This window comes from Jaculus jaculus, chromosome 4 (genome assembly GCF_020740685.1).
Source record: "Jaculus jaculus isolate mJacJac1 chromosome 4, mJacJac1.mat.Y.cur, whole genome shotgun sequence".
In the NCBI taxonomy this organism is placed as follows: Eukaryota; Metazoa; Chordata; class Mammalia; order Rodentia; family Dipodidae; genus Jaculus; species Jaculus jaculus.
The window spans coordinates 159,517,043-159,541,704 of NC_059105.1; the positions used below are offsets into that span (position 1 = coordinate 159,517,043).

Consider the following 24,662-nt stretch of genomic DNA (forward strand, 5'->3'; position numbering starts at 1 on the left):
ACCAGCCACCACGGGTGACAGGACACACCACAGGCCAGTGCGTAGGTGCCACATGGGCCTCTACACGTATCAATACCAGACACAAAGGAACAGCCTAAATCTGAATGAGAAGACCAAAGTGAATGATTAAGGAAACCATGGAAAAATTAGGCAGATTGGGAGTAGAAATTTGCTCTGGGGGTTTCATCTCGATCCTGGCCCTCAGCACTGAGATCAAGAGTGAACCACCACACCTGCCTTTTAGAGAGATAATAGGTTAGGTATCTCAGTCACAGAAACTTTATCAGAAATTACCAGGAAAGACTAAAGAGGACTGGAGAGATGGCTTAGTGGTTAAGCGCTTGCCTGTGAAGCCTAAGGACACTGGTTCAAGGCTCGATTCCCTAGGACCCACGTTAGCCATATACACAAGGTGGCACATGCGTCTGGGGTTCATCTGCAGTGGCTGGAGGCCCTGGTGTGCCCATTCTTTTTCTCTCTCTCTCTCTCTCTTTCTCTCTCTCAGCTTCTTTCTCTCTCTGTCTGTCACTCTCAAATAAATAAATAAAACTAAACAAATAAATTAAAAAATAATCAGTGGATAATGAAGATGTGGCACATTTATACAATGGAGTTCTACTCAGCGGTAAAGAAAAATGAAGTTATGAAATTTGCAGAAAAATGGATGGACCTGGAAAGGATTATACTAAGTGAGGTAACCCAGGCCCAGAAAGCCAAGCGCCACATGTTCTCTCTCATATGGGGATCCTAGCTACAGATGACTGGGCTTCTGCGTGAGAATGAAAACACTTAGTAGCAGAGGCCAGTAAGTTAAAAAGGAGACATAAAGGGTAGAGAAAGGAAGGGAGGAGGGTACTTAATAGGTTAATATTGTATATATGTAATTACAATGATTGTAATGGGGAGGTAATATGATGGAGAATGGAATTTCAAATGGGAAAGTGTGGGGGTGGGGAGGGAGGGAATTACCATGGGATATATTTTATAATCATGGAAAATGTTAATAAAAATTAAAAAAAAAAATCCACATATTAGGAAAAAATTAGAAAATAGAAAGCCCTTTAATTTCACAGATACTAATGCGTAGTTTAATTTTTCTATTTAGGAGGAATTTATTTTTAAAAAAACAGTTAATTGTTAACATTTAAGTAAATAATAGTCTTGGTAGTAGGTGGATAAGGAACGTTTATAAAGGTTTTGGTTTGGGGGCGATTTTTCGAGATAGGTTCTAGATGGAGAGTTAAAGTATTTAATTGATATTTTGATTAGTATGAATTAGTCATAACCTGATTACTGCTGATAAGTTGTCATGTGAAATCATCCTTAGATAATGAAGGACAACATTGGGTCTGGTGACAAGGACCAAGCGCCAAGTCTACTGACCTTAGTAACCGACAGACGCTGCGCCGGTAGCTCAGTCGCTGGCTCGCGGCAGCGACGCTGGGCGGAAGAGGGGGTCGGGGTGGGAAATAGGCCAGTGTGGCGGCGAATATTAAGCAGACAACTCCAAATTCTGCAAGAAAAAACAACAACAACAAAAAAAAACGTACAGTGTTAGCCAATGACACAGAAGTGAAATACTCATGTGGCCCCTCAGCAACATAGTTCAGTGTAGAGATGGATGGCTATGGAACAGACAGGAAATCCAACAGGCCTCTGCCACACACACAGAAGTGGGGTGATGTGTGGCGGCCACTGCACAGATGAAAATGCTGAAGGAATGCGCCACTGTCACTGTACGAGGAAAATGCATCAAAGACCAACAGTGTGCCTCAGAAATAAAGGGATCCTTGGGGAAGCGGGGAGTTCCTTGAAATGGGTCTAGGATGCCTAATAAGTATGGTACTCAGTGAGAACGAATGCGATGGGAAATGGTCAGCTCACAGTGACCTTTCTCTCACCTCCCCTGCCCCTGTGTAACTGTTCTCATGCATGGAACACCCTTGAGGTTTTGCAAACTCCTATGAGTTTCTTAGTTTTGTTGATGATTATGCCCCTGGTAAAAACTTTCACTGAGGGCTAGAGAGATGGCTTAGCGGTTAAGCGCTTGCCTGTGAAGCCTAAGGACCCCGGTTCGAGGCTCGGTTCCCCAGGTCCCACATTAGCCAGATGCACAAGGGGGCGCACGTGTCTGGAGTTCGTTTGCAGAGGCTGGAGGCCCTGGCGCGCCCATTCTCTCTCTCTCCCTCTATCTGTCTTTCTCTCTGTGTCTGTCACTCTCAAATAAATAAATTAATTAAAAAAAAAAAAACTTTCATTGACGCTTCAACTTCCTCAAAACTCAGGCAGTCAGGTCGCCCCACCTCTGGATCTTCTTGTTTGCATTGTAATTGTTTTGTCACTGATCTCACCGATGCCCAGCACTTGGCACTTAGAACGAACGCTGTGGGTGCAGAAGGAACAGCGGACAGGCACACGGGGAGAGGGGGCAAACTGAAGGTCCACGGGAGTGAACTGGAGCTTGACTGGAAGTCAAATGGGAACGGGCACAGGAGACTCTTTTAGAAAGATCACTGTCGGTCGGCCTGAAGAGATGGCTTAACGGTTAAGCGCTTGCCTGTGAAGCCTAAGGACCCCGGTTCGAGGCTCAATTCCCCAGGACCCACGTTGGCCAGATGCACAAGGGGGCGCACGCATCTTGAGTTCGTTTGCATTGGCTGGAGGCCCTGACGCGCCCATTCTGTCTCTCTCTCTCTCTTTCTGCCTCTTTCTTTCTCTCTTTGTCGCTCTCAAATAAATAAATAAAAATAAACCAAAAATTAAAAAAAAAAAAGAAATATCACTGTCCTTGACAGCAGACAGTGAGGACAGAGCGAAGAATGAATAGCAGATGATCACGAATATGCCTGATCATGGAGGTCTGAAAGAGAGAAAACAGGCTGACTATCTACCGATAGATGCTTGACAAATGTTTACGGCCAAGCGTGACATTTCGTTTTGCAGAATGGTAAAATATCTAGAAGAACTCATGAGTACGTGTCATGTACTGTTTCGTGGTAAATGGATCAAAAGGCTAAAACTAACAAAGAATTTTCCGCGAAGCAAGATGACATTTGACTTATAACCGCCTAGGTGAGGTATAAGTTTCAACTAGACGCCCGCGCGTTGCACAATCAGGAAAGCACACACTGTGTGCATGGGTGTCTGTCGTTCCTCAAGAGTGTCCCCCGTGACGTGATGGGGGTCCATCAGAAGCAGAGTGACGATGACAGTGACACAAAGCCAAGCATGACAGGAAGAGAGAGAAAAAACCAAAACCCACTTCTAAGTACCTGCATATAATACCGTCTCAATGCGATCTTTAATATGAGCCCTGCTGCTCTCGGCGGCAAGAAGGGGCGACGTCCCGTTGGGAGCTGGCACGACAAGTGGCCCCACTAGAAATGCGCATGCTCCACCGAGGTAGCTGAGCATCGACGCAATCGCTGTGGCGGTGGCCCGTTCATCCGCAGAAAACCACGTGGTGGACAGGAACGGAGCTGCGTTCATGACGGTTGGACCTGCTAGTCCATTTAACATCTGCCCTCCGTGGATTAATCTGGAATTAGAAAAGTGACACGGCTTTGAGGTCTTTGAAGGAAGCATTTTATCTGTGGATTAATAAGAATACGTTTCTGGGCTGGAGCGATGGCTTAGCGGTGAAGGCGCTTGCCTGAGAAGCCCAGGACCCAGGTTCGATTCCCCGGGGCCCACTTAAGCCAGATGCACAAGGTGGTGCATGCACCTGGAGTTTGTATGCAGTAGCTGGAAACCCTGGCACATCCATTCTGTCTCGTTTCTCAACCTCTCTCTTTCTGACTGTGGATCTCTCAAGTAGATAAATAAATAAAAATAAGGCCCCCCCCCTTAAAAAATGAATACATTTCTGTCAAGAACATAACACTTTTTTTTTTAAAGATTTTTATTTATTTATTTGAGAGTGACAGAGAGAGAAAGAGGCAGATAGAGAGTGAGAGAGAGAATGGGTGCACCACGGCTTCCAGCCACTGCAAACCAACTCCAGACGCGTGCGCCCCCTTGTGCATCTGGCTAACGTGGGTCCTGGGGAAATCGAGCCTCGAACTGGGGTCCTTAGGCTTCAGAGGCAAGCGCTTAACCACTACGCCATCTCTCCAGCCCGAACATAACACTCTTAAAAGGTAGGTTGACCTACATTCTGAAAGGTGTGCTGACCCTTTATGAAAACTTGTGATTTCTGCCAGGTACCAAATTCAGTTCTTGCTGCCCCCCTGGTTCATGTCACTGTCAAAACGACATCACGTAATTGTCACAATAGTATCATGTGGTAGCTCCTGTTGTCCCCACTGAGGGAAAGGTGAAAACCCAGGCTTGGAAAGATTAAGAAACTTGCCAAAGTTCTGGCAAACACAGCCACAATTTAGGTCTCAGAGCCACGCTTTTTCTATCGACTGCCACTCATTAGGAAGTCCACTAGCCCTTGAAATGATACCAGTGATCTCAACCTCTCACGTCCACCCTCTGCCAGGTATGAGAACTACACATAAAAACATCAAGGCTGCTAGTAGCTAAGAAATTGGATGAGGAGTCACAGTAGTGGGTTGAATGACTGTGGGCCACATAGAACGTCCAGGGTTCCATTACTTCCACCATAAAATGAGACAATGAATTTGAACTTCATATGCATTTTCTAGGCATCTGTGACATTAAGGTACATGAATCATAGGCTCATCAGGCCTCTGTGTGTATGTTAAGATTGGGCACAGATGGTATTGTATGTATGTCAGTAGAAGAATAGATTACTGAGGGGTGGAAAGGCCTAAGTGAGGTCAGGGGAAGATGAGTACAGGAAAGGTGTGGGCATAATTAAAATTTAAGAGGGTATGAATAAGTCTTATGGAATCCTACTTTTTTTTTTTTGGACAATAGCACACCCAGAAGCCATGGATTGTTACTAGAAAATTTTCAGTGCCAGGGATAAGATACATTGGCCAGGGAGGTCCCTGATGCCCACAAAACATTACAGGCTGTGGTGGTTTGATTCAGGTGTCCCCCATAAACTTAGGTACTCTGAATGTTAGGTTCCCAGCTGATGGACATTTGGGAATTAACGCCTCCTGGAGGGAGTGTAGTTTTGGGGGCGGGCATATGGCTGTTATAGCCAGTTTCCCCATGCCAGTGTCTGACACATTCGCCTGTTGCTATTGTCAACCTTATGTTGGCCAGGAGGTGATATCCACCCTCTGCTCATGCCATCGTTTTCCCTGCCATCGTGGAGCTTCCCTTCGAGCCTGTATGCCAAAATAAACCTCTTTTTCCCAGAAGCTGCTCTTGGTTGGGTGATTTCTACCAGCAATGTGAACTGGACTGCAACAGTAAAGTGGTACCGAGGAGTGGGATTGCTGCTAGACACCTGACTGTGTGTGTGGCTTTGGCCTCACACCGAGTCCCTTAACTTTCTTTGTCCTGTAGCCACAACTCCCTTTGCTTCCCTCCCTCACATTTCTCTCTCTCTCTTTTCCCCCTCCTCACCCACTTCTCTGAGCTTGGTTCATTCTATCCCAGCATGCCAGGTGGAAAAATGGATTTCCCTAGTGAGCCGAGAGGCAAACTAGATTTTAGATACAAGACCCTCTCCAGCACATCAGAACTAGGACGGCAGGGACAAGAGCAACTGGGTGCTGCCAAGCCTTGGTGGCTGCTCTGGGCACCCCTGGCTCCTGCCCATGAAGAGGGCAAGGCTGACAGGGACACAGGGGATGACATTTGGGTACAACTGCATGCCTTTTCATATTCCATAGCTTTTCAAGCAAATGCCAATAGCTGAAATTCAAACTAAAGAGCCTCAGTTCGTATTTTCTAATGTACTTAACATTTTAGCTTGCATTTAATGTTATTCTAATAGTCTAGCCTTTTGCCTTTTGACATACTGGAACAAATACCCATGATTCCCAAATTATTCCTATTTAGAATATGATGTTTCATAATTTAAAACTTTTTATAGCTAAAAGGGACTTTCCTAGATAACCTATCCCCTTCCAGAGAGGCTAATAACACATTTGAAATCACATTTATAATTGGATAATTTTCTTGTCTCTAAAAAGTATTGGGTGGAGTCCCAGTTAAATAACTAGCCCATGTCTAAAGCAGAACAAGAAATCAAAATTAGAACTGATATCTCCAGTCCGAAAATCCTCTGCTGCCTACAGGCGCCCATTTTGCAGGTTCTCCCTGCACAATAGAACCAATAAAAACCAGTGATGTTAAGATAGCCCAAGGCTCTCACCGTCAAAGGTACATATAGTACCTGGATAGTTTTTATTATTTTATTGGGTGGGGAGGAGGGAGGGAACGGGCACACCAAGGGCTCTAGCCACTACAATCAAACTCCAGCTTGCGCCACCTTGTGTGCGTGCGTCACCTTGTACCATCTGGCTTACGTGGGTTCTGGGGAGTTGAACCTGGGTCTTTAGGCTTTGCAGGCAAGGGCCTTAACTGCAACAATTAATTGCCTGCAAAGCCAAAGGACCTAGGTTCAATTCCCCAGGACCCACGTAAGGCAGAAGGACAAGGTGGCGCATGTGTCTGGAGTTCGTTTGCAGTGGCTGGAGGACTAGATGCGCTCATTCTATCTCCCTCTCTCGCATATAAATAAAGATAAATAAAGCTTAATATATATATATATATTTTAAATGCCCATTTAACATCCACTATGCTCAAGATACCTATGGCTAAACATAAAGATAGGCATTACTGTGTGGATCTTAAAAAGACATAAAAATAACTGAGATTTAGAAAGGACACAAAAACAGCAAAAAGAATATGCCCCAAGACTGAGCTTCTAGCCTTTGCTTTAATGGATGACTTCTAGCAAATCACTCATTCTCTTTCTGTTTCAGTTTCTGTAAAGACACTTTATTAATCTCACAGGCTGCTTTAGAAAGCCAAATGCAGCCATCTGTTAGCAAGGTCTGGGAAAAAGGAACTCAATTCTGGTCTGAGAAATGCCTACTTCCACTGTCATTTTTTTTTTAATTAGTTTATTTATTTGAGAGAAAGAGGCAGACAGAGAGAGAGAATGGGTGCGCCAAGGCCTCCAGCCACTGCAAACGAACTCCAGACTCATGTGCCACCTTGTGCATCTGGCTAACGTGAGTCCAGAGGAATCGAACCTGAGTCTGAGGCTTTGCATGCAAGCATCTTAACTGCTAAGCCATCTCTCCAGTCTTTCCGCTCTCATTTTATCTCATAACTATTTTTTTGCTTCATTTTGTCCTTTGATGTAATATACTCATAGCAGGACAACTTGAGAAGAAATGTACAGAGAAGAAAAAAGTCATGCCTAAGTTCAGCATCTCAATTCAGACAGCTGCTACTTGATTCGGATTTTCCCATTGTTTCCTTTTGGTTGTTTCCCAGCACGTCCTTCTCTCAGTCAGTATTTCACCACAGGCAACCATTATTATCATACTGAATACAGTTTTATGATTTAAAATCAGGTTGACTTTTTAGTATCTCATGAACCATTTCTCATTTCATTAACTTTATAATCCTAATTGCTAATGGTTTTGTGGTATTCTATTATAGAGATGTACAAAGACACAACCATTTCTCTCTCAAATAAATAAGTAAAATTTTTTTGGATATTTATTTTTTTATTTTTTTTCATGTAAAATATGTTTTATTGTTCTTTAAAAGGGTTCAGGTTTTTTTTTTTAATTTTTATTAGCATTTTCCACGATTATAAAAAAATCCCATGTTGCCGGGCGTGGTGGCGCACGCCTTTAATCCCAGCACTCGGGAGGCAGAGGTAGGAGGATCACCGAGAGTTCGAGGCCACCCTGAGACTAAATAGTGAATTCCAGGTCAGCCTGAGCCAGAGTGAGACCCTACCTCGAAAAACAAAACAAAACAAAAATCCCATGTTAATTCCCTCCCTCCCCCACCCACACTTTCCCCTTTGAAATTCCATTCTCCATCATATTACCTCCCCATCACAATCATTGTACTTACATATATACAATATCAACCTATTAAGTACCCTCCTCCCTTCCTTTCTCTTAAGTAAAATATTTTTAAAAAATCAGAATATTACTGCTTGATGTCCCTTGCTGACTGCTATAGTCTGGATCTGGAATATCCTCCAAAAGTCCATGTGTCAAAGATTTGCTTACCCTTGGTAAAACCTTTGGGAGGTGGGACCTAGTGGAAGGAAGTTGGCTGCCTCAAGGTGATCCAGTTTTCTTGGACCCTACAGGTCCAAAAGAAACAGGACCACTGGGCTGGAGGGATGGCTTAGCAGACAAGGCACTCACCTGCAAAGCCAAAGGACCTAGGTTTGATTCCCCAGGACCCACATAAGCCAGATGTACAGGGTGGCGCATGCATCTGGAGTTCGTTTGCAGTGGCTGAATGCCCTGGTGTGCCCATTCTCTCTCTCTCATAAATAAACTTAAAAAAAAAAAAAAAGCCAGAAACAAGACCATGAAACTAAGCCAAAATAAACCATGCTTTCTTAAGTTTTTCGTTTCAGGGATTTTTGTCACAGTAACAAAAAACCTGACTAATACTGACTTTAGGAGGGCACCAGAGGATAATCGGGCAAGCACTTCCTGATCTGTGGCATTAAGGTAAGATAGCAGCCTGCTAAGCGAGTTTGTCTCTGCCCAGGGCCTATAATCTGAATGGACTGTGTACTCAGGAATTTGAAGCTTCAGGTCGCTTCTAACTCATAAATGACAGGAAAGAAAATGTTCCTCAGGCCTGTGTAGATGAGCCACAGATTAAGGATGTTACTTTTATATACTGGCCTACCTTTTTCAGATGGCATCAACGTAGCCACCACGAACTGAGGGAGCAAGCGTGGGCAGAGCAGAATCAGCAGGCAGGGTAAGAGGAGAGTCAAGAGGTGTAAGAGCCACAGCCGGTGGTAAAATCTTTCGGCATGGCTACACTTATAAGAGACCTACTTGATGTAAACAGACTGAGGACTACCAAGTTCTTAGTTCTGCCAAGCTACTACAAAAGAGTCCTATGTAGGTTTGAGACTGCTTACTACCTAAAGCAATGTTCAGGTCCCCAAATCAGGACCAGACAGGAGAAGTGAACTGTGAAAGTGGTGTACCAAGAAGGATGTGATGCCCGAACAAGCATTCCAGGCATGGCCACTAAGGATAATGGATTAAAAAAAAACAACCTTTTGGGCTGGAGAGATGGCTTAGCGGTTAAGCGCTTGCCTGAGAAGCCTAAGGACCCTGGTTCGAGGCTCAATTCCTCAGGACCCACGTTAGCCAGATGCACAAGGGGGCACATGTGTCTGGAGTTCATTTGCAGTGGCTGGAGGCCCTGGTGCGCCCATTCTCTCTCTATATCTGCCTCTTTCTCTCTCTGTCTGTTGCTCTCAAATAAGTAAATAAAAATAAATAAAAATTAAAAGAAAACAACCTTTCAGAGGACAAAGCCAAAAGTCACATGGAAAAATCAGAAAGGGCTGGAGAGATGGCTGAGTGATTCAGGAACTTGTCTGCGAAGCCTAAGGACCCAAGTTCAATTCCCCAGTACTTACATAAGCCAGATGTGCAAGGTGGCACATGTGTCCGGAGTTCGTCTGCAGCGGCTGAATGCCCTGACACGCCCATTCTCTCTGTGTGTGCATCTCTTTCTTTCTGACTCTCTCAAATAAATAGAACTTAAAAAAAAACAATATGATGGAGAATGGAATTTCAAATGGGAAAGTGTGGGGGTAGGGAGGGAGGGAATTACCATGGGATATATTTTATAATCATGGAAAATGTTAATAAAAAATTTTTAAAAAATTAAATAAAACAAGCAAATTTTAAAAAAAAATTTAAACAATCAGAAAATACCCCAGACAGCTACAAAGACTGGAAGAACTCACACTGTGGGGCTTGAATTGGATGCAGTGATTAGCTGGGACTTGAGGTTTCCTCCTTTCAGGAAGGATGCTCTCTGTCTGGGGAACGCACCAGATGACAAACAGACAGTCACAGCCTTAATGCACACCTTGCTGCTGAGCTGCATTTCCAGCCTCTTGTGCAGATAGGTGTGGCCTGGCCATTTGGCCAGTTTGTGCCAATGAGTTAAGAGTAGAAATTATGCATACACTCATCAGCTGTTTGCTCCAGGTGTCCTACTTCCCCTTCCTGTGTCTAGAAGGACAACACGATTAAGAGCCAGCTCTGGGGCTGGAGAGAGGGCTTAGCGGTTAAGCGCTTGCCTGTGAAGCCTAAGGACCCCGGTTCGAGGCTCGGTTCCCCAGGTCCCACGTTAGCCAGATGCACAAGGGGGCGCACGCGTCTGGAGTTCGTTTGCAGTGGCTGGAAGCCCTGGCGCACCCATTCTCTCTCTGTACCTGCCTCTTCCTCTCTCTGTTTGTTGCTCTCCAATAAATAAATAAAAATAAAATGAAAAAAAAATTTTAAAAAAAGCCAGCTCTGACCACATGGCCAAGGTGCTCATCCTAGGGGACCTTCCCTAGGTCCTTACAATTTAAACTGTTTCTTTTACTTATTTTTAATTTGTTTTTTAAGAGGGAGAGAATCGGCATGCCAGGGCCTCAGCCACCACAATCAAATTCAGACGCTTGCGCCGCCCAGTGGGCAGGTGCTACCTTGCGCTTGCGTTACCTTTGTGTGTCTGGCTTACGTGGGATCTGGAGAGTAGAACATGGGTCCTTGGGCTTAGCAGGCAAGCGTCTTAACTGCTCAGCCATCTCTCTAGCCCTCTTTTTTCTTTTTTGGGTGTGTGTGTTGATGTGTGGGTCAGAGAACAACTTTTGGGTGTTAGTCCTTGCCTTCCAACTTGCTTGAAGCAAGGTCTCTGAAGAGTTCACGGCTCTATTCACAAGGCGGACTGATCTACAAGATCCTAGGAAATGCTTTGGTGTCTCTTGTATAGACACAAAATGAAGTCTTACTCTGGGGGAAATATATACCTTATAGATGAACACTTGATATTGAAAATTAAATTTATATAGAGGAGAGAGACTTATTGAGATGGGGAGTGGATGTGATAGAGAAGGGAATTTCAAAGAGGAAAAGGGGGGAGGGAGATACTACCATGGGATATTTTTTATAATCATGGAAAATGTTTAATAAACTTGAGAAAAATACAAGGCCACAACAACAACAACAAAAAAAGAAAATTAAATTTATACCTTTTATTTATTTATTTATTTATTTATTTTGGGTTTTCGAGGTAGGGTCTCACTCTAGCCCAGGCTGACCTGGAATTCACTATGGAGTCTCAGGGTGGCCTCAAACTCACAGCAGTCCTCCTACCTCTGCCTCCCACTGCTGGGATTAAAGGTGTGTACCACCAAGCCTAGAAAATTTATACCTTTTAAAAATTATATTTTATTTACTTATTAGAGAGAGAGGGAGAGAGAGAAAGAGGCAGAGAGAGGGAGAGTGAATGGACATGCTAAGGCCTCCAGCCACTGCAAACGAACTCCAGATGCATGCATCACCTTGTGTATCTGGCTTAGGTGGGTCTTGGGGAATGGAACCTGGGTCCTTTAGCTTTGCAGGCAAGCACCTTAACTGCTAAGCCATCTCTCCAGCTCCAAATTTATATCTTTTTAATGAAAGAGTAAAACTCTCTGTATTTCTCTTTACTGTCTATTCTATCTTCTGATTCTTTTTTTTTAATGTTTCTTTATGTACTTTACTTTTCCCCACCAAATGAAGTCAATTCTTTATTTCTAGCAGTTTATAACTGGAAAGGATAAAAAGGAATGTATAGGGCTGAAGATCTGGCTTAGTGGTTAAGGTGCTTGCCTGTGAAGCCTAAGGACCCAGGTTCAATTCCCCAGAATCCACATAAGCCAGATACACATGGTGGTGTATGCATCTGAAGTTTGTTCGCAGTGGCTAGAGCCTCTGGTGTGCCCATCCCCCACTCTCATAAGTAAATAAAATAAAATTAAAATTAAAAAAAGAAAAGTATAACTACAAGTGATAGTATATATGGCCCAAAACACAAAAGGCTAACAAAAAATATTAATATGCATCTTTAAGGAATGCTTTGCTGAATTTAAATTTATACTGAAATTTATATTTTAAATATTATTTATTTATTTACTTTTGTGGGGGGTTTCAAGGTAGGGTTTTCCTTTAGCCCAGGCTGACCTGGAATTCACTTTGGAGTTTCAGGGTGGCCTGGAACTCAAGGCAATCCTCCTACCTCTGCCTCCTGAGTGCTGGGATTAAAGGTGTGCACTACCATGCCCGACTTATGTATTTATTTATTTATCCAAGAGAGAGAAAGAGATAGAACAGGCATGCCAGGGCCTCCAGCCACTGCAAACAAACTCCAGACACATGTGGCCACCATGTGCATCTGGCTTATGTGAGTACTGGGGAATCGAACCTGGGTCCTTCAAGCACCCTAACCATTAACCCATCTCTCTAGTCCTGAAACTTGTATTTTAAAACTATGGGTGCTTTAACAAAACCAGTGGATGTTTGAAAAAGTAAGATCATTTCAAACACAATAATGAAAAGAGTCATGTGGGGCTGGAGAGATGGCTTAGCGGTTAAGCGCTTGCCTGTGAAGCCTAAAGACCCCGGTTCGAGGCTCGGTTCCCCAGGTCCCACGTTAGCCAGATGCACAAGGGGGCAGATGCGTCTGGAGTTCGTTTGCAGGGACTGGAAGCCCTGGCGCACCCATTCTCTCTCTCTCCCTCTATCTGCCTTTCTCTCTGTGTCTGTCGCTCTCAAATAAATAAATAAAAAATGAACAAAAAAAAATTTTGAAAAGAGTCATGTGTTAAAATGTAACACAGGGGCTGAAGGGATGGCTTAGTGGTTAAGGTGCTTCCCTGGAAAACCAAAGGACCTAGGTTCAATTCCCCAGGACCCATATAAGCCAGATGCACAAGGTGGTGCACACGTCTGGAGTTCTTTAGTGGTGGCTGGAGGCCCTGATGCATCCATACTCTCCCTCCCTCCTTCCCTTGCTCTTCCTCTTTCTCTCTGTCAAGTAAATAAATAAAATAAAATATATTTTTTAAATAAAACAAAATGTAACAGAGAAGCTGGGCATGGTGGTGTATTTGGGAGACAGAGGTTGGAGGATTGCTGGGTCCAGGCCAGTCTGGGAGTACAGAGTGAATCCCAGGTCAGCCTGGCTGGAGTGAGACGCTACCTCAAAACACATAAAGAAAAACATATAATACAAAAACGGATAGAAAAATTGCACTCAGGAGACAGAAGTAGGAGGACCTCGGAGTTCAAAGCCACCCTGAGACTACATAGTGAATTCCAGGTCAACCTGGTCTACAGGTAGACCCTACCTTGAAAAAAAAAAAAAAATAAATACATAAATAAATAACTTTCTATGAAGACTGCATGATACATGACTTTCCTAGCTTTGTTTTATAATACAAAAACATTTGTGCCCCAGATTTTCTGGAAAGAGAATGTAGGTTGAAAATTAGGAACTGCACATTTATTTTGAAACTGTACACTTCTGTTGCAAACCAAAGTCAAGATCTCGTTACTGAAACGCACTTGGCGTCTGTCCTCATTTCTGTTCACGGCATCAAGCCTCAAGGGCCGGATCCAGAGTGACCCCCAAGCACGCCACCCCCCAACCTCCTTCCTCACACTGCAACTTCCCACAGCCAAGGCATCATTCTGCATCCCCCTTCCTCTCTCTCATTTCCCACATCTGGATTTCCACCAGCGAACCCTCCAAAACATGATCAAGACGACACCACTGGTCACCATGGTTACGACATGCCTCAGTTTCCTTATTCAGGCCTGTGACCACCAACTTCAGCCTTGTAAACTAGGATGCTCCTCAGCTTAAAACCGCCAGTGGCTTCCAAGTGAAGGAAACGCTCCAGTCCTCACAGGAGCTGACAAGGTTAAAGCGTCCAGTACCAGGCTCCTGCCACCAGCTGGCACTGCCATGACGTCATGCCCTTCCACTGGAAGCCCATGCAGTTCTCACTAGGCTCTAGTTACACTGACCTCTTTTTTTTTTTTTTTTTTTTATTATTTGAGAGCAACAGACATAGAAAGAAAGACAGGTAGAGGGAGAGAGAGAGAATGGGCGCGCCAGGGCTTCCAGCCTCTGCAAACGAACTCCAGACGCGTGCGCCCCCTTGTGCATCTGGCTAACGTGGGTCCTGGGGAACCGAGCCTCGAACCGGGGTCCTTAGGCTTCACAGGCAAGCGCTTAACCGCTAAGCCATCTCTCCAGCCCACACTGACCTCTTTGCCAAGTGTGCGCCTCCCCTTCCACCATTCACACCTGCCTGGAACGCCTGTCGCCTAGATCTTCCCAGGCAGGTGTTTCTATACTTTTACTGTCTTTCCTCAATAAATCAAATTCATCTTTCTTATTTTATTTATTATTTTGTGGGTTTTTTCTTTTCAATGTTTTTTACTAATAACTTCCATGACTATAAGAAATATCCCATGATAATACCCTCTCACCACCCACTTTCCCCTTTGAAACTCTATTCTCCATCATATCCCCTCCCCCTCTCAATCAGTCTCTCTCTTATTTTGATGTCATGATCTTTTCTTCCTCTTATGATGGTCTTGTGTAGGTAGTGTCAGGCACTGTGAGGTCATGGATATCCAGGCCATTTTGTGTCTGGAGGGTGCACGTTGTAAGGATATATATATATTTTTAAGTAGGGTCTCACTCTAGCCCAGGCTGACCTGGAATTCACTACACAGTCTCATGGTGGCCTCGAACTCATAGCGTAATTCCCACCTCTGCCTCCCAAGTGCTAAGATTAAAGGCGTGTGCCACCATACCCAACTTAATTTTATGTTTATTTTTCAGAATTTTATTTATTTATTTGAGAGAGAGAGAGAAAGAGGCAGAGAGAAGGAAAGAATAGATACACCAGGACCTCCAGCCCTGCAAACGAACTCCAGGCACATGCACCCCCTATTGCATCTGGCTTACATGGGTCCTGAGGAATTGAACTGGGGTCCTTAGGCTTTACAGGCAATCACCTTAACTGCGAAGCCGTTTCCCCAGCTCTTAATTTTATTTTAAATTTCATACTTGGGGTGGTTTGATTCAGGTGTCCCCCGTAAACTTAGGCGTTCTGAAGGCTAGGTTCCCAGCTGATGGAGATTTGGGAATTAACGCCTCCTGGAGGCAGTGTATTGTTGGGGGCGGGCTTGTGCGTGTGATAGCCAGTGTCCCCTTGCCAGTGTTTGGCACACTCTCCTGTTCATGTTGTCCACCTTTGGGGGGTGATGTCCACCCTCTGCTCATGCTATCATTTTCCCCTGCCATCATGGGGCTTCCCCTCGAGTTTGTAAGACAAAATACTCAGCCCCCCAACACACAAGCTGCTCTTGAGTAGGTGATTTCTGCCAGCCATGCGAACCTGACTGCAACACCTGTGCATGCTGTAGTCTACTGTTTCTCGTCTCCCCTTCTGGAATGTGAACTGTACATGCGGTAGAGATTCTTGGTTGTTTTGCCCTCTATTGTATTCCCCGTGATCGGAAGAGAGAATGGCAGGCTGGTGGTGCATTTGCTTAGCACAGGCGAGGACGTCAGCGTGACGTCAGTGTGACGTCAGTGTGACATCCAGGCGCCCAGCACAGAGGAGGCGGTGCAGAGAGAGAACACAGCGCGGAGCAGCTCAATGGATTTTGCTCAAGACATGAGCAAAGTAGTAAGTGAATAAACACACACACAAAAGAACCAACTACGGCTTTGGCTCTCACTGTATTTTTTTTTTTTCCTCCTGGTCTCCTACAACAGTCTGCAGCCCTGGAAATCCATTCTGCTCGCTTACCCCACCTATGCCGATTAATAGCCTAAGTGGCTCCAAACTGTCTGGTGAGTCAAGCACAGCCCTCCGTGATGGCATCACGAGCTCTCATAATCACAACACCTGCAGCTCACCTCACCTGCCTCTTATTTTTTTTTAAATATATTTTATTTTTTGAGAGAGAGAGAAAGAGAGACAAAGAATAGGTACACCAGGGCCTCCAGCAAAAGAACTCCAGACACATGCACCCTGTGCATCTGGCTCACATGGGTCCTGGGGAGTCGAACCTGGGTCCTTTGGCTTTGCAGGCAAACGCCTTAACTGTTAAGCCATCTCTCCAGCCCCTTCTTCTTGTTTTTCCTTGAGGTCTCAATCTAGCCCAGACTGGTATGGAATTCACTCTGTAAGTTCCAGGCTAGCCTCAAACGCCTACCAAAACCTTAAGTGCTGGGGTTAAAGGCGTGTGCCACCACACCTAGCTTACCTTATCTCTTTCTACTGACTCTTATTCCTTAATATGTAGACCACTGCCTCCTAAACCTGAGTGACACATGCGTCTGGAGTGCGTTGGCATGGTAGGAGACCCTGGCGTGCCCATACTCACCCTGGCTGCTTCTTGTTGCCTGTCTCTCAAATAAAGAAAGAATTAAAAATGAAAAATGAAATCTTGTTCCCCTGAGAGTAAAAGCATAGCTTCCAGCTGCAGACATGGTGCTATACACAAATAAAATGACTGCCCGCCCAGAAAAGGCCTGCCTCCATGTGGACTTTTCCTCCTGTTGTGTTCCCCACCCTGGAAGAGCCTCTCCTCGGTAACGGCTCTCAAAACTCTCACCTCTCAATGCCTACTTTGGTCAGTCACTCCTTCATGAATTTATATATACATATATAAATATATATTTATTAAACAGAACGAGAGAGAGAGAATGGGCGTGCCAGGGCCTCCAGCCCCTGCAAACGAACTCCACATGTGTGCACCGCCCTTCTGCATCTGGCTAACATGGGTCCTGGGGAATCGAACCTGGGTCCTTTGGCTTTGCAGGCAAACGTCTTAACTGCTAAGCCATTCCTCCAGCCCATGATATTCTCATTTTTGATGACCTCAGCCAAAACTTCTCGACTTTGTGGGAATAATTTTGTAAGTCTTCCACAGCATTAACTGTATTATATATGTGTGTGTATGCTATGTTCTTTGTAAAAATATTTATTTATTTATTAATTTGAAAGAGAGAGAGAGAGGCTGAGAGAGACAGAGAATGGGCGTGCTAGAGCCTCCAGCCACTGCAAACGAACTCCAGACACATGCGCCACCTTGTGCATCTGTCTTACGTGGGTTCTGGGGAATTGAACCAGAGTCCTTTGGCTTTGCAGGCAAAAGCCTTAACCACTAAGCAATCTTTCCAGCCTTGATATGAATAAAATTATGAATTATAATTCTATGCTCATATGAACATAGAATATTATGCTATTATCATACCTCCTGGATGACAACATTAACTTGTCCTTTTTATTTCTACAACTTATGTTGTGTCTTCCTTATGACAATAAACTTAGTCATCATGTGGAATACAAGAGTAAACACGTAGGAATGATCATAAAAAAATGTTTACTACAAGCTGATAATAAAACATCTATGTATATGCTTATAAGAAAAGATAAAAATGTGAGAAAAGTTTAAAGTTATTGACAGGATTTACCTTCTTTTAAGCGTTAAGTCTGATAAAGGTATGCACCTTAGCCCGGTTCCCAAAACCATAACAAAGGATGTCAGAAGCACAGTTACCCGAAGACCTGAAAAGAAACAATGTTCAGATTAGTTTCTCTTTTCCTTAAGGAAATTCAATGTTAAGAATAAAATTTTTACTTAATCATTTTTTTACATAACCAAACTGATATTACATCCCAGCACCATAGCTATTCGATGTAGCCACCAAAATAACAAAACAAAAGCACGTATGAAGACAATAAAGTGATTTTAACTGTAATAGAATGCTGGAGAGATCATATAAATAATAGAGGAAGAAATTCCACTAACTCTAATTTTTCTTTTTATTTATTTGACAGAGAGAAATGGGGGGGAGAGAAAGAGAGAGAGAGAGAGAGAGAATGGGCATACCAAAGCCTCTAGCCATTGCAAATAAACTCCAGACGCATGTGCCACCTTGTGCATCTGGCTTACATGGGTCCTGGGGAATTGAACCTGGGTCCTTTAGCTTTGCAAGCAAAAGCCTTGCCCAATAAGACATGCCACAAGCCCTAATTTTTCAAAATGTCTAAAATGTTTAGCTCAGATATAATACTAAAAAGCAGAAAATCATTTAAAATAACTAGGTATATTTTATATCTTCAATGTAAAAATTCCAACTTCTAAATACAAACTGCTAATAATAAAACTATCTTGTCACTAAAGTTTTCTCAAGAAAATAACATCTGGGCAACTTCCTGTTTTATTTTATCATCAGGACATACTAATATTTATTTCAGGATCATAAAAGCTGTCCTTCAAGATTCTCTTATTTTTTTAATTTTTATTTATTTATTTGAGAGTGACAGAGAAAAAGGCAGAGAGAGAGAATGGGCACACCAGGGCCTCCAGCCACTGCAAATGAACTCCAAATGCATGCACCCTCTTATGTATCTGGCTTACATGGGTCCTGGGGAATCCAGCCTCGAACTGGGGTCATTAGGCTTCACAAGCAAGGACTTGAATCTCTCCAGCCCCGATTCTCTATTTATTAACATAGTAATAGCCTTCTAATATTTTTTGGTTTATCAGATATGTTTCAATTTATAAAATGATGGTGTTACAAAATTAAAAGCACAGTTTAGGACTTTAGAAGATAATATGAATTATGGGCTGGAGAGATGGCTTGGGGGTTAAGCACTTGCCTGTGAAGCCTAAGGACCCCGGTTCAAGGCTCGATTCCCCAGGACCCAAGTTAGCCAGATACACAAGGGGGCACACGCATCTGGAGTTCGTCTGCAATAGCTGGAGGCCCTGGCACACCCATTCTCTCTCTCTCTCTCTCTCTCTCTCTCTCTCTCTCTCTGCCTCTTTCTCTCTGTCACTCTCAAATAAACAAATAAAAATTTTAAAAAAGAAGATAATATGAATTACATAGTTTTTTCCATTTGTATTTCAAATATGATTAGTTATTTTAAAATATGTGCCAGTGACCAGTCGCATGGACAGAAAAATAAGAGAATAAAAATATGTACAGGAACAGGCTGGAGAGATGGCTTAGCAGTTAAGGAGTTTGCCTGCAAAGCCAAAGGATCCGGGCTCAATCCTCCAGGACCTGTGTAAGCCAGATGCGCAAGGGGGCACATGCATTTGGAGCTCCTTTGCAGTTGCTGAAGGACCTGGCACACCTATTCTCTCTATCTCTCTCTGAAATAAATAAATGAATAAAATATATTTTTAAAAATATGTGTAGGGAAGATATCCCATCCCTGGCACTGAAAATTTTCTAGCAACAATCTATGGCTCCTGAGTGTTCCATTGTCCAAAAAAGTAGGTTTTCATATGATTTATTTATATCCTCTTAGATTTTGATTATCCCTCCCTCCACCATTCCTTTACTCAAGCTCTTCCCCTGACCTCATTTTGGGCCTTTTCAGCCTCATTAATCTATTCTTCTACTTACATATATACAATACCATCCTATTAAGTACCCCCCTCCCTTCCTTTTTCTTCCCTTTATATCTCTTTTCTAATTACTAGCCTTTGCTACTGAGTTTTCTTCCTGCTCACACAGAAGTCCAGTCATCTGTAGCTAGGATCCACATATGAGGGAGAACATGTGGCGCTTGGCTTTCTGGGCCTGGGTTACCTTACTTAGTATAATCCTTTCCAGATCCACCCATTTGCCTGCAAATTTCATAACTTCATTTTTCTTTACCACTGAGTAGAACTCCACTGTATAAATGTGCCATAGCTTCATTATCCACTCATCAGTTGAGGGACATCTAGGCTGGCTCCAGGGGTCCCTGATGCACCCAAAACATTACAGGCCACTGCCGAAGCCCTTGGATTCCCACCAGGAATAGATGGTAAGACCCTATTGCTGAAGACTTCACATACTTGGGCAGCAAGGCCACTGAGGAATCCTGCTGGAACTGAGCTGAAAACCTCCTCCATGTAGACCAGCTGACAGAAAGCTAGAAGAAGCCATTCTGCATACAGTTCAAAGGGAGAGAGAGAAACCACCAGTGAAGATACTCAACAGTGGACACTGCAAGCCTTATATTTGGCCACCCAGGCCAAATGAGCCAATGGGTGCAATAGTGGCACATCTGTCATGGTAGAAACCAAGTGCCCTCTAATTGGACTGGAGGCTCGCTCCATGAGAGGGAATGCATCCCTGATACTGAAAACTTAAAACAGGGGTAGTCATGAGCCCTAGGGGTGTAGCGTCTGCTGCAGTCTGGCTAAATGTATATACTATGCTCATCAAACTGTCCAGTAAGCACTTCTCTTAATGTTCATACCCTTATATTAATGCTACTCTCACTTTTGGTAGAGAATCTTGTCATTTCAAATGGCAGTGACCTTGGGATGACTCAGAAAGCATCATGGTATTGGAAAGAAGTGACAGGAGTGCTCAGAACTGTAGTATCTCTCTCACACCTTCCAAGGCTCAGGGTCTGTTGTGGAAGAGGTGGTGGAAAGAATGTAAGAGCCAAAGGAAGAGTAGGACTCCTTACAATGTGCTCCTCCAGACACAAAATGGCCTGGATATCCATGACCTCACAGTGTCTGTCACTACCTGCACAAGACCATCATAAGAGGAGGAAAAGATCATGACATCAAAATAGAGAGATTGATCGAGAGGGGGAGGGGATATGATGGAGAATGGAGTTTCAAAGGGGAAAGTAGGGGGAGGGAGGGCATTACCATGGGATATTTTTTATAATCATGGAAGTTGTTAATAAAAAAAAATTTGAGGGCTGGAGAGATGGCTTAGCAGTTAAGTGCTTGCCTATGAAGCCTAAGGACCCCAGTTCAAGGCTCGATTCCCCAGGACCCACATGAGCCAGATGCACAAGGGGGCGCACGCGTCTGGAGTTCGTTTGCAGTGGCTGGAGGCCCTGGCGCGCCCATTCTCTCTCTCTATCTCCTCTTTCTCTCTCTGTCTCTCTCTCTCAAATAAATAAATAAAATTTAAAAAAATAAAAATTTTTTAAAAAAATTGAAAAAAATATATATGGGGCTGGAGAGATTGCTTAGTGGTTAAGTCATTTGCTTGCAAAGCCAAAGAATCCCGGTTTGACTCTCTAGGACCCACATAAGCCAGATACACAAGGGGGAACATACATCTGGAGTTTGTTTGCAGTGGCTGGAGACCCTGGTACACCTATTCTCTTTCTCTCTCTCAAATATATAAATAAAATCTATTTTTCCAAATTGTATAAATAAGGTAACCAGAAATAGATAAAATACTATAACACATAATAGAATGTATAATGGAACTATATCTGCCCATCACTGAAATAGTATGTTTGTTTTTTTTTTTTTTTTGGAGGTAGGGTCTCACTCTAGCACAGGCTGACCTGGAACTCACTGTGTAGTCTCAGGGTGGCCTCGAACTCATGGTGATCCACCTACCTCTGCCTCCCGAGTGCTGAGATTAAAGGTGTGTGCCACCATGCCCGGCTAACCGAAAGAGTATGTTTTTACTAATACTAAACTAATATTGTGTTTCTATTCATGGCAACCATATCATAAAGTTAACTCACAAGCCTATGGCATAGTGGTCATCATATTCCTTCAAATTTCTCTGAGATCCAACATTGTTTTGAAACCATTTCGCATAGGGAACAGACCTAAACAACTCAAACATTTTTTTCTGGAAAAAAAAAATTGGCACAGGTTGGATGGCTAAATATTTTCAGGCTTATCTTCTTCTTTTTTTTTTTTTTTTTTTTTTTTTTTTGGTTTTTCAAGGTAGGGTCTCACTCTGGTCCAGGCTGATCTGGAATTAACTCTGTCATCTCAGGGTGGCCTTGAACTCATGGCAATGGCAATCCTCCTACCTCTGCCTCTCGAGTGCTGGGATTAAAGGCATGGGCCACCACGCCCAGCTCAGGTTTCTCTTCTTAAAGGAAAGTGGTAATCAACAAAACTATAATTATGCAGATTAAACACAGCAAGAGCAATAAATTTAAGATCCAGATCAGGCACATACACACTACACTGAGAATAATTTGTGATATCAACTGAGCTAAATTTATATTATTCTTATGTAATCTGAGTGTGATTAATACAATTTGACAGAAGGAATACCATAGAGAATTGTGCTTCCTGGTAACAAGTAATGCATACATACTGCTCATTTGCTGCTTCTACTAACAGAAGACAGACTTTAAAACCACATTATAGCCACAGGAAATAAGAATGTAATTAATGAAACACACACATGCACAGGGATAAATATCCGAAAACTGCAAAACATTGTTCTTTTAAGGTTATACTGGGTACTCAATGAGATAAACAGAATTTTAAAGATTCAGGCCTAGAGCCTGGCGTGGTGGTGCACACCTTTAATCCCAGCACTTGGGAGGCAGAAGTAGGAGGATCGCCGTGAGTTCAAGGCCATCCTGAGACTACATAGTGAATTCCAGGTCAGCTTGGGCTAGAGTGAGACCCTACCTTGAAAAATCAAAAAAAAAAAAAAAAAAAAAAAAGATTCAGGCCTATAAGGCTTACATTATTCATGGTGCTTATCTTTTTCTTAAAGATTTTGCTTATAATTAAGGAAACAGCGAGAACGCAGTGGAGCATTGGTTATGGCTGCACGGTCTACATAACCTGGCTTTCTGTTGTTATTTCTAAAGGCTAACACATTTTTCTACTCAATGGTGCTTTAAAACAAATCAATGACTATAATAGCTAAAAATAATTGTAAGAATAAAGAAGTTGTAAAAACCTGATGAAATTAATTTCGTGCATACCTAGCATGGGGGAAGACGTATATACAGATAACAAAAAAAGTAGGCTTTCTTGTTTCATTGTTGTCAAATGTTACTTTATCTCAGCTTCCCCTTGAGTAGAATGCTTTCTGCATGTCACTTGCACCTTGACAAGGCAGGACTTTCCGATATATGCACAGAATGTAATCAGAAAGAGATCACTTCGGGCTGGGGAGATGGCTTAGTGGTTAAGCGCTTGCCTGTGAAGCCTAAGGACCCCGGTTCGAGGCTCGATTCCCCAGGACCCACGTTAGCCAGATGCACAAGGGGGCGCACACGTCTGGAGTTCGTTTGCAGAGGCTGGAAGCCCTGGCGCGCCCATTCTCTCTCTCACTCTTTCTCTGCCTGTGGCTCTCAAATAAATAAATAAATAAACAAAAATTAAAAAAAAAAAAAAAAGAAAGAGATCACTTTGCCCAGAGAAGAGAGACCCCAGCAAAACAGCTTTAAGAAAGGAGGAACTTCTATAGAAATTACAGTATTGAGATATGTGGGCAAAAACCATGTGATGAAACTGTTGTTAGAACAAGTTCATAAAAGCAAAGAAAAAACTAAAAATAAGCCAGGTATGGTGGCACTGGGCTTTAATTCCAGCACTCAGGAGGCAGAGGTAGAAGGATCGCCGTGAGCTGAGGCCACCCTGAGGCTACATAGTGAATTCCAGGTCAGCTAGAGTGAGATCTTCCCCTGAGAAACCAATAAATAAATAAATAAATATAAATTTCTACTCAAGTATGGCATCCACATACTGCAGGAAGCTTGCTTTCAATAGATGAGATAATTCCTGTCATTGGGGAGCCCCAAGGTGTAGGAATGGGAGTCTTCACAATAGGTATCTGAGAGTTAGGAAAATGGTTCTAAAACAAAACTTGACAAATATTTGCAATAGATTTAAAGATCACTATAATTACTCTATGGGAAACAGGCCAAGTATTAAACAAGAGAAAACAAGAAGTTGAATCAGGATGTAAAATTAGAGAGGGAGAGAGAGAAGGGACAGAGATGCTCAGAGAAAATCAGCTTCAGGGACAAAGTACACAGCTCCCCTGGTAAGTCCACCCTTGTCCAGGGTCCAGTTGTATCAACTGAAGTGAAAATAAGCCCCTGCTGGCTCCAAGCAAGACTCTATTCTCTTGCCCTCAACAGTCACAGCCCTGTCACCCTCATCAACCAGGAAGACTATGGGAACAATGACACTGTACCTGTTTATCCTGCTTACACTGGACACAGGAGATTCAAAATCCACAATCACCTTAATCCCACTATGTGTTTATGTACTTCTTAATTGACCTTGTCTCCTCCACCACCCCAATTCCAGCCTTCCACTGTACCCCCTGGAAGGCTTGATCACCTAGAGAGTCCTTAACCACTAAGCCATCTCTCTAATTCTACTGTCTCTGTATCAAAGCTTTCCAGTTTTTTTTGTTGTTGTCGTTTGGTTTTTGGTTTTCAGGTAGGGTTTCGCTCTAGCTCAGGCTGGCCTGGAATTCACTATGGAGTCTCAGGGTGGCCTCGAACTCATGGTGATCCTCCTACCTCTTGCGACACCACTCCTGGCGCTTTCCGGGTTTTTTTTTATTATTATTTCTCTTGTGTTTTTAGATATTTCTCTTGGTCATTGGTTTTGAATGACGATTGGATGCTTTGATAATTTTCTTCATGTTTCTTCTGCTGGGCTTCTGAGGTGTGCAGGATATAGTTATCAAGTTTAGGAAATGTTCTTTCATCATTTCTTTAAAGTTTATTTTTATTTTTCTATCACCCAATCTTATTCCGTCCTTTCCCTGTTGATCTTGCCCTTCTTCTGAGCCTCCAGTTACATTTACTAGGCCATGTAAAAGTTTCATGTTTGTTTTTTCTGATTTACTACTTATTTGTTTATTAGAGACAAAGAGAAGGACAGAGAGAGAGAGAATGGGTGCGCCAGGGCCTCTAGCCACTGCAAACAAACTCCAGA

At 43.2% G+C, this 24,662-nt stretch overlaps 1 protein-coding gene across 1 annotated transcript in view; it reads right to left on the reverse strand.

The window, feature by feature from the left end:
* Slc49a4 (solute carrier family 49 member 4) overlaps nucleotides 1-24,662 on the reverse strand; it is an 86,405-nt gene that overhangs the window by 50,471 nt on the left and 11,272 nt on the right. The window contains exons 2-4 of the mRNA XM_004663928.2: nucleotides 17,431-17,524; nucleotides 3,273-3,538; nucleotides 1,384-1,513 (exon numbers count right to left, since the gene is read on the reverse strand). Coding sequence (XP_004663985.2) covers nucleotides 1,384-1,513; nucleotides 3,273-3,538; nucleotides 17,431-17,524 — 490 coding nt within the window. The remainder of the gene's footprint in view (nucleotides 1-1,383; nucleotides 1,514-3,272; nucleotides 3,539-17,430; nucleotides 17,525-24,662) is intronic.